Source organism: Myiozetetes cayanensis, unplaced genomic scaffold (assembly GCF_022539395.1).
Source record: "Myiozetetes cayanensis isolate MyiCay16 unplaced genomic scaffold, myiCay2020 scf31, whole genome shotgun sequence".
Classification (NCBI taxonomy): domain Eukaryota; kingdom Metazoa; phylum Chordata; class Aves; order Passeriformes; family Tyrannidae; genus Myiozetetes; species Myiozetetes cayanensis.
The window spans coordinates 2,633,425-2,643,950 of record NW_026087533.1 but is presented as its reverse complement, the minus strand read 5'-3'; the positions used below and the strand labels follow the sequence as shown (position 1 = coordinate 2,643,950).

Genomic DNA, 10,526 nt, shown 5'->3' with positions numbered 1-10,526 from the left:
TTAAAATTCTGTGCACAATTTGTTCTCTTCATTCCTAATGTAAGCAGCAACTTATCCCTGTCCAGCCCCACCGCCAAGAGAAGTCTACAAGGGATTTATTTCTCCTGGATGTGGAGCACTCCGAGGCTGATCCCAGCTAATGGGCAGTGTGGGGGAGCTCAGCTCTCCTGTCACTCACACCTGTGACTCTGGCCAAAGCCAAACTGCTAAAAAGGGGTTGAATTCCAAACTGACAATTTGGTTGGAGCATGAACTTGGGAAACAATGCAAGCTCCTCGAATCTGGCACAGGGAATCACACTTGGAGGCTGCAGGAAATAAGGGATTAAAATAGACCACGGCTGTGACACTGTCAGGACTAGAAAGGAGTGGCTGTTGTTTAAATTACGGCCAGAAAAAATAAAATAAAATGCATGGAGAATGGTTGGACTCATTACAAGATTTGTTTGGTACAGTTTATCTAGCACTCTTGCCTCTAAAATGCCTCTTCCCTAAAAATCAGGATGCACCTTTTACACTCAGCTACACTGAAAAGATTGATTCATTTGAATAAATGTCACTATTCCCACTGTATTCAGGTAAAGATTTGTCACGTTGTGGGCAGTGCTTTCTGCAAGCCTCCATTCCTTTTGCTCTCTGTTTTGTGTGTGTCTGCATGTTTTTTAAAGCCATGGGGGAAGGAAAGCACAGCTACATAAATCCACAAAACGCACTGCAGCCTGACTGACCCTGAACAGGAGCCAGCTCTGGAGCAGTGAACTATCACAAACCTGCCCTTTCCAGTCACTGCAGCAGAGCAGGGGAGGAACAGCCCTTCCCTGAGCTCTCACAGCCAGAGCTGGAGCTGTCACAGAGCCATGGAATGGCTTGGGTTGGAAGGGACCTTAAACCTGTGCCTCCATCCCTTGTCCCCAGTCCCTCTCCAGCTCTCCTGGAGCCCCTTTAGGCCCTGGAAGGGGCTCCAAGGTTTCCCTGGAGCCTTCTCTTCTCCAGCTGAACATCCCCAGCTCTCCCAGCCTGGCTCCAGAGTAGAGGTGCTCCAATCCTTGGAGCATCTCCATGGCCTCCTCTGGACTCGCTCCAGCAGCTCCACATCCTTCAGATGTTGGTTCCCCTGGAGCTGGAGGCAGCTCTGCAGGTGGGGTCCCACCTGAAGGGGGGAAGAGCAGAGGGGCTGAATATCCCCCTCATGTCCTGCCCAGGCTGTGGGACGAGCCCAGGACAAGGTTCATCCATGCAAATTAATCAGGGGCTCATAAAGAGCCAAGTGCCAAAAACCAGGACAGCCTTACCCCGTGCCTGTGGAGGAACTCCCAGAAGCCACGCTGGCAGGACACACTCTGACTTCCCAACCTCTCCTTGCTCAAGGAAAGGTTCTCCTCCTGCTCCCACCCCACGGGGGAAGCCAGCAATTCCTGGGAAACCCTGTGCCTGCCAGGCTCCCCAGGAGCACATGTCCTCGTTGGAGGCAGCAGATGAGATCCTCCCCACCCCGCTCCAACAGGACATCTTTATTGTGGTGCCAAAGCCACGGCACGACGGTCCAAGACAGGATGTTCAGCAGAAGCTCCCCGGTTGGAACTGCAGGGGGAATTTAAAGCAGCAGGATGCAATTAAGCCCTGCTGGAGTTCAGCCTCCCAAATGCCACGGTCTGTGCTCACAGCCCAGGGCCAGGGCACGCTGCACTTACCTCTTCCCTGAACACAGAGGCTTGTTCCTTGCAGCCAGGTAAGCGCTGGATGAAGCTCACCACCTGGAATTCCGGGAAAGGAACACGGACAATTCAGAATGGGAGGTTTTTTAAGCAAAAATTGTTACAACTTTAGTACTTAAAACTCTCCCATTAATGAAGGGATGTATTTCTGAGTTGCTGCTGCAACTCCTCTGCATGTTCTGGTTGCCAGCATTAACTCTCCTTGTTGCCATTTGACCATTTCTCTCCCTGCTTCTCCATTCCTCTAAAAGATCATCACAAAATCCACGTTATTTTTCCCAGATTAAAAGCTGTGTATGGCTACACTACTTTAAACCCACCCTCAACTTCACTTTCTCTACAGTATTGTTGGAAAGTAAATTTAGGAAGAAAAAAGGATTTAGGCAGTTTCCCAGGATGACATTGCCTGTGAGAGATGAGATAAAGCAGCTGAATGAGCACTGCTGGTTTACCAACACCCAAAGGCAGGAGAGCTGGGAAGGAAAGGAGTTTATTGTTTTGGTTTTATTTAATCCGTGGTGGGTGCACAGGATCCACGGTACCAAGAGGATTAAACAAGTAAAAGTTAATTTTACATTTCACGCTAGGGAAAACCTTTCTGTGCAGGGAATCTGTTAACATTTGGAATAATCTCCCTGGAGACCTGGGTTACATTATATAACACTAAGGAGTGCAAGGAGCAGCCCAGGATGAATTAATGTGTATTGTCTTCTCCAGCTGTACCTCCACTGGCTCACACAAGATTTGTATATTGAGGCATAATCAGATCAAAACATCTCCTGCTAATTGGATGCTCCCTTGCAGGAGCAGCTCTGTTTCATGAGGCACATCCATGTGAGCTGTTACAGATGTGACATCTCCTCCTGTACACAAACAAGCAGCTGGGAGGGGTCACTGTCAGACACGAGCACCCTTTCAACTCAGGATTGTCAAAGCCTCTTCTAAATTGTGTCACTGCATCTCCAGCTGATCCCACCACTACACTGAGAGTCGTTCCCTCCCTCTGCCCATGGGGCTCTCAGTGCCCTCCAGGTTTGCTCTCCCCTGGCAGGAGCAGCTCCAATTCCTGTGTGGTTTCTCTTATGTAACCTGAGAGCAGAGCATCCCTCTCAGTGCTCCATTTAAAGGGAACCCCTAAAATCCACCTCTCCATCCAAATTCTCTCCTGCAGAAGTGCAAACTCCTATTACGACCAAATGACAAAACACCACTTTCCTTTTGAATCGTCCCCACCCCTTGTAATTAAACCACAAATTTAAAATCCTTCTGCAGGGTCTGGTGCCTTCCAGAATTTAAGAGACAGTTGGGCCCCTCAGGGCAGGAGGCTCTTCAGTGTCTGGCACTGGGAGGCTGGCAGACAGCTCCTGGCAATGACCTGAGCTTGCCTGGCTCCTGTGTCCTTCCCTGCACAACTGCTGCTGGCTGCTGTCACCAACACCGAGTGACAGACCTTTGATCTGTCCCAGGAGTCGTCTGTAGGGACACTGGGGAGCTCTTTGTGCCACAGGAGAGGCTTTTTAAGCAAACAGGAGCCCTGGGGTTTATGAGGGACGGGGAAAAGAGAGGCACAGAGGATGCAAGAGGAGCAAACAGGAGTGAAGGGCCTCAGAAGGGGAGCCAGACCCTGGGTTCCACTGAGCCACAGTGACCTGCCTGGGCCATCACTGCAGGGCAGGAGAGTCCCCAGACCAAGATGTGGCAGCTGAGGGACAAGGGAGGCTCAAGAGCATGAGGTAAAAACACAGGGACACCAGGGGAAACCAACCCAGCCCCCCAACAGTGGCAGGGAAGCCCTGAATGCAGGGAAAGGGTGAGGCTGGAGGGGCTCACAGTGAGGAACTGGGACAGGTTGGGAACACAGTGGGATCAAGGCTTTTCCTTTGAGGAGGTGAATGCCTGCCAGCCCTTCTTGCTCCATTTTAAAAGGAATCCCTAAAATCCACGTCTCCATCAGGCAGTGACTCCAAATTTTCTCCTGCAGAAGTGCCAACTCCTATTACAAACCAGCAACAAAATACTGCTTTCCTTTTGTAAGGAATGGAGAAATGGGAGAAAGAGATCCTTGTAACCACCCCAATGCTCCCAGAGTTGTCTGCTGGAAGCTCTTACACTCCCAGTGCACATTAGGAAAGGAAAAGGGGTAGGAAAAGAGCTGAAAACACCTCAGAAACTCCACGTGACCCGTTTGGAAGGTGCTGATGTGATCCCAGATGTGACACTCTGAGATCAGCACTGGATTTATATCCCTGGGTGGCAAATGCCTGCCTCCCACTGCACCCCTGTAACAGCTCCTGCAGGACTGACACCCCTCCTGAGGTCACCAGAGACAAGCTGGGCTTAACTGGGATTTAAAAAACCAAAAGCACTTGGCACAAGGACAGTCCCCTCCCCCCCTCAGGTATTAACACTGATGCAGGATTAACTAATGAACAATACAACTGCAGCACATCTTAATGTTCTTCTGTGAGTCAATATGCTGGGCTCTAAAAACATGACAGGAAGCTTTCAATAAATACCAAAGCTGCATTAAAGTAACTACTCTTGTTGCCTGCTCAGTGTTAGCAGGAGTTTCTTTGCTGGAGGGCCCCTAAATGCTGCTGCTGCTCTGCCATTTCAGCTGTTCTCAACCAGCAGAGAATTAAAGCAACTTTTTTTTTTTTCCTTTATGTGGGTTTTCTAAAATAAAAACAGTTCTTTAGCCTGAAACCAGAGGAGAATTTTACACCCTCTTGTTTCAGATCAGCAAAACGGGCTCCTTTGTGCAGCAGAGTTCAAAGCACAACCCAAAGGCAAATGTTTGCCCTGCAGGAAGATGTTGGGAGCCCAAATGCCAGCAGACCACATGTACTCTGGACTCCCTAAAACACAGCAAGTCCTGCTGCTTTCATCTCCCAGACCCGAGGCTTCACTGCACTGCACATGCTGATCCTGCAAGTGCTCAGACAGAGCCCAAATTGATTCCTCTGGGAATCTGGGATGAACATAATTTGCAAAAACAGACCCCCTTTATTGAAATTCAACATAAAAACCTGTAATGACTTCAGCCAGTCCGTTGTGGGGCTGCAAATGAGCTTTTTAATGTGCCCATCACACTGCTACAGGCAGCCAAAACTTCCTCAGTTGTTTCAGGCTGCAGCACAGAGCTCAGGGTATTCTGGGTTGGAATCACTCTATCCAGTGCCCTCCATCCATGTCCTGTGGTCCCTGCTTACACTCATCTCTTATCAAGCTAATATCCCAGATAAATTTGCCCAGCAGTTGCTTTAAAGGTCAACTGCAAAGGACAAATTTTATTTGGCTTGGATCCTGCCACTGTACTTCCACATGAACCAGCGTCCCTGTTTTATCCAAAAGAAAGAGATTTTGATTATCATGTCAGAGGATTAACTGCTTCTGACTTTACTGATTTGCTAAGAGACCTTTTGGACAAATCATTGGAAGCTTTTTCAAAAGGATAGGAAGAGCAAATCTTTTGGAGAGATTTTTTCCCTCCTTGCTATGAATTTAATTCAAACACATTTTTATTACAAAGAAAGAAACAAGCAAAAAGAAAAAAACAGAAGAAAAAAATGCTACAACAACTAAGTTTTAAAACAGCAACCCTAATTGTTCTGTCCCCTTCCCAGCTGCTGTGGTTCCCATCTCCCACATCACTGCAATCCCACCAGACTCCCAGCAGTGCTCCAGCACAAACAGCAAAGTCAAATTGGATTTATCTGATGTTAAGAGGCACTTGGGGAAAATGCACTTTCTGCAAGTCTCTGAAGATCCCCTCTGCATCACCTTTCCCCTGCTCTGCAGATTCCCTGCACCCTTGCAAGCACAACACTACAGCACATTCCTCTTGGATTAAATGCCCTGCAATTAAGTGCCAGCATCCAAATTGTCACCACTTCCCCAGCACAGAGACAAATATTATTTATGCCCAAGGCATCGAGGCAAAAAACCAACTACTCAGCACACAAAACACTCCGGGTTTTCACACACCACCTAATTACAGGAGACATCTCCAGAGCTGCAGAGACACAGCCCCAGCTGCACAGATACCTCTGCCAGAAATCAGGTCAGGCTGTGGGCAGTTTTGTCCCAGGGGAATGAGGCAGGGAGATGCAGGAGGAGTGGGCACGAACAGTTTGGAATTCTCTGCAAGAAAGTGAATCAGCAGCAAAGCCACGGGAGAGGGGGAGGGAGATCAGAGAGAAAGGGAATCTGCTGTCAGATGGATGCTTCAGGCCTGAGGACGGAGAGATCAAGGGCTAAATAAACAAACAAAGGGAGGGAGGGAGGGAATCCTATGGAAGCTGAGGATACCAGAGGGTTAACAGGGATCCTTCCCTGATAACGGGACTTGGGTGGAACTTCCAGCTGAGTCAGCTGTGGCATATGCACAGCAAGCAGAGGAGGAAAGGGGAGAAAATAAAGATGTCTCCCAATTAGCACTCCAGAGCAGGAGGGTGCTGGCTTTCCTGCAGCCCAGGAGAGCAGGAGAACAGGGAACTCACCTCTTCCACAGTCCATTTGGCAACTTGTTTGGCCGTGAGGCCCGAGACCTCTGGCAAGAGCCTGCAGTGCTGCTCCCAGAAGAGATGGAGCCGGTGGGTCGGGTTAGAGGCCAGGGAAGGCATGAAGATGGACTGGTGGAGGGCCTGCTGGAGATCCAAATCAGGGCCTGGAAAAGGAAAGGAAGACAAGTCAGAGCCAGGCTCCAAGCAGGAGCAATTACAAAGCAGGAGGAAGGGTCACAGTCTGGAGAAGGGAGCAAGGCAGGGTGGTCAGGGGGGGCCAGACACGGCACACTGAGCTTCCAGGCTGTCCTTCCCACCCTCCTGAGCAGGAGAGAGGGGAAAAAAAGAGATAAGATTGCCAGGCTGGAGGCTTTATCGTCAGCTTCTTCCCTGGAAAATGATGTCATGCTGCTAACAGAGAAGATGTTTGCAGCCTTTTATTGACAAGGTGGAGGAGTTCTGGTAACAGCATCTTCGGCTGGGAACTGATGGCACAGTTCCAGCTCCCAGCTGGAGCCAGCCTGGGAAGGGCTCTGTGCCTGCCAGCCCGTGGCCTGGGCTCGCTCCTGGGGAGACTCCCAGGCCAGGAGTGCTGCCTGTTACCTCCAGACATCAACTCCCTCCTCATGTGTCAAGTGACGGAAGCTTTAAAAACCAAGACAGAAAAAAAAAAAAAAGGGAGAGAGAGAGGAAGAAATCACCCCTCCCTAATGAGATCACTGGAGCAGTGCAGAGTCATGGTCCTGCAGGGACGTGCTGCTTATACAACAGGAAGCCAGGCAGAGGATGGAAACAAGCTGGGAAACATTCCTGGGGTTGAGGGCGGTCAGGGTGGGCTGCCCCCAGCCCCTGCCTGCCCGGCGCCATCCCGCGGCAACCGCACGGCATTCCCGATTTATCCCTGCCTTTGGGAGGGATCCCTGAGCCTGGAGGGGCTGCCTCAGCTCAGTGGGCTGGGGTGTCAGACCTGGGGGGTGTGGCAGTCGCTACGTGGAAAGCACAAAGGAAAATAGCAGAGTATAAACCCCCTCACATTCCCCCCCCATCCCAGATTTCCACGGTTTTCCAGCCAAAGGGAAAGCAGCACTGGAGGTAAAGCTTGTTCTGGGGAACGGTCACTCCCCTTGTCCTGAGGGTCACCTCATCTCCATGTCCCTAAAGGAAGTGGGACAGCATCGAATGTTATCAAATTTCTAATAATGAGATCAAGGGAGGGCTTAAAACAAACAAAGTCTGAGTAAGAACGGCTCGGTTCAGGAGCTCCTGGTGAGAACAAGGCACAGACGCCGCTCCTGGGAGGGCGTCCCCCACTCCTCCCCTGTCCCACTGTCCTTGTCCCCACCTCTCCCTGCTCCAGGAGGTCCCACTTGTGCCCAAAGTTTCCCCCACTGCTTCCATCTCATGCCAACTCCTCCCCTAAGCCCAAATCCTCGTGCTAAGCACCAAAAGCACCCAAACAAATGATTTTCCCTCTGAGAAGGCAGCAGTGCTTTAACAGTTTAAACAGAGCTGGGCTGGAAGCTCCGGGTAGCTGTGACATTACAGGGCAGTGGATTATTGCTGCATTTCCCTCCCCTGATTTCCATCATTCCGTGTCAGGTGAAGGTGAAATGGATGGTTGGGCAGCTTTCCCTGCCAGCTGTGACTGCAGCTCGGAGCTGGCAGATCCCTTGGCTCCGACTGCAGAACTCAGCACTAGGTAAAAAAAAATGAGTATTAAAAAAATAAATAAATAAATTTAAAAAAAAAAAAAAAAAAAAAAAAGCCTAGGCACCTGTCCCAGTTTGTGCCTGCTTAGCTATTTTTGATTGGAGACTTATTACCATGTTAAATCCTCCTAAAAGCCTGGTCAGCTCCGTTCTCTGAAATGGCTTTTTATAGTAAATCTGAAAGTTAAGCATATGGTTTGCTAAAGTGATAGCAGAAAGCTGCTCTGGAAACTTAACCTGTCATGTACCAGGAAAAGTAAAAAAAAATCATTGTTTTCTCCATTTAACTTCTTTTTTTCCCCCAGTCTTTAAGAAAACCTTAAAAAAAAGTCCCTAAATGATTCAGAATACATTTCTGGACAGCCAGGAGGGTCTAAAAAAAGAAGCTGATGGAACTTAAACTATCTGCCAGGTTTTTAAGCAAGTCTCCCTTGACATTGTGCTGGCTCTGTCAAGGCCTGACACAGGTCATACACTGTTTGGGAATGAAAACTCTTTCCTTTGCCACTAGAGGAGAGTCTGCAGTGGCACAAGAGCTGGTGCAAATTGTCTTCTCAGTTAATAAATACAAACCTTCACTCTACACAGTATTAAAACTTTCACTTCTAAGTGATTTTACTCTTTCTCATCATTTTAAAGGAATTAAAACTACCACTGCCATCACCTCCAGCTTCACCTTGACTGTGGAATCCAAAGCCAAAAAAGCTGTGAATTTTTGAATGCTCCTTGTGACTGTGGGGATATTGAAGGGATCTGAACACACAGAGAAATAGGAATAAAAATTTAACCAACCTTTCCCATTGCTTTCCTGTTTCACCAGCTGGAACTTGATATAGGCATGTGAGCACCCAAGCCTGAAAGCAGCAATTACAGAACATTTCAGATGATACAGAAATGGATGTAATTTCTTCTCTAGATAGAGATTAATGGGACTTATAGAAACTTATAGAAACTAAAAAACTTTTCCCTCTTAAAATAAGCAGTAGCACTGCTCCAATCCCAGAGCCATTAAATTCACGGCTAGAACTCGGACTTGAGTTCGCTGCAAGAAAGAGAGGGCCAAAAATACTGGGAGGAAGGGAAGAGATTCACCATGTCATCCTAAAGCCCTCGGCTGCCAACCCCTGATCAAACTGTAAGTTGTGATTTACACCTTTCCTTCAGATACAGCATCGAGAAACACGATGGTTAATGCCCGAAAATACATCACGCGGGTCTTATTTACGTTTTTGGGGTGGCTTTGATGTCTGCAGAGGAATCCTCCTCTCCCCAGTCTCTCTCCTGACTGTTTTCAGACTGCTCTGATGGAGTGTGAACGCTGCTCTGACACCACTTCTCACCGTCTGGTGCAGCTTTTCTGGGAAGACAGACAAATGACAGGAGCTGAGCTGGCACCCTCCGTTCCCTTCTCCCACCGGAGAGCGAAGCTGGCTGCTCCTTCCAAGTGAGAGCAGCAACTACCATCTAGTGGTGGAACTTTCCCTCCCCACGAGTCTCAAAGTGCTTTGTTAACTCCTCTGCATGGACTGGGGGAGATGCTGTGAAGTAAATCAGGCTCTGTGGACTCGGGCTCTGATCCCAGCAGCTGCAGGAACCCACCGTGTAATGGGGAAAGCCAGGGATTTAAGATTTCTGAATCCTGATACCTCTGGATAACGTTTAAGAGTCTCCATGACTAAGTTTGATGCATCAACTGAGCTACAGAGTTGGCCAAGGAAGGACAAGCAGCAGAGTGTTACCAGATTTACAGGCTGAATTTAGACCTCCCACTACGAGGAAATGAAATACTTAGAAGAATAGAAATATATCACAACTCTAGAATGCCATCCCAAATCTCCTGAGGGGGCTTTATGGTGACAGTGCCATTGAAATGCAATCAGTTCTGGTGTGAAAATTAGGAAATTAAGATAGTTCTAGTTGGGAGGAGACTCACTCCTTTTTTTTCTGGCCAAACAGATCTTGGAAATGTTATAAATCTGAACAAATAGATGAACTTTAAAATACATAGAAGCCTTCATACACAACAAAGAATAAAAGTATTGCTGGAGTTTGCCCCAGTGAGACTGGAGTTGTGAAGACTAAAGATGATCTTAATAAAATCCTTTGTGCCCTGATCTGTCCCACAACACATTTAACTGCCTCCTGTGCTCCAAGAACTAACACACAGTTTGCTTCGAGGGTGCTCAATTCCAAGAGTTTCCTGTAAGAAAACAAAGTATCTGAAGGAGCTCAACTTGTTTGCCAAGTGATACACACAGAGTCTGGATTGCACTTACACAGTTTAATGGTGCAAAATAACCTTGGCCTGACAGTTTTAGGACAAGGAAAGGAAGGAAAAGAACGTATTTTAAATTGGAACAGCAAGGAAAAATTTATGGAGACAGAATGCAATTTCCTTTGCTGGAATGTGACCAGAGCAGCAGGATTAAGGAATCAAGAAACCTATTAAGGCATATGAGGGTATAAAAGTGCCTTGCTCTGTGTTAAGAGTGTCTGGGGCACGGGTCAATATTACAGACAGATGAACTCAATGCTCTGCTGCTTCTCTGCCAATTCCGGTGGTTTTTATCCTTGTAAATGGTTTTTTTCCCCAGTACC

At 48.1% G+C, this 10,526-nt stretch overlaps 2 protein-coding genes across 7 annotated transcripts in view; one reads left to right on the top strand and one right to left on the bottom strand.

The window, feature by feature from the left end:
- The window catches only part of EPB41 (erythrocyte membrane protein band 4.1), a 777,038-nt gene that overhangs the window by 130,695 nt on the left and 635,817 nt on the right, over positions 1–10,526 (top strand). The window lies entirely within an intron of this gene.
- Positions 1–10,526, bottom strand: part of LOC126645580 (lethal(3)malignant brain tumor-like protein 3) — a 42,503-nt gene that overhangs the window by 5,625 nt on the left and 26,352 nt on the right. For all 5 annotated transcript variants that reach the window (XM_050326181.1, XM_050326184.1, XM_050326182.1 and 2 more), the window contains 4 exons: positions 9,154–9,285; positions 8,721–8,782; positions 6,217–6,383; positions 1,691–1,753 (listed from right to left, as the gene is read on the bottom strand). In XM_050326181.1, the coding sequence (XP_050182138.1) occupies positions 1,691–1,753; positions 6,217–6,383; positions 8,721–8,782; positions 9,154–9,285 (424 nt within the window). The remainder of the gene's footprint in view (positions 1–1,690; positions 1,754–6,216; positions 6,384–8,720; positions 8,783–9,153; positions 9,286–10,526) is intronic.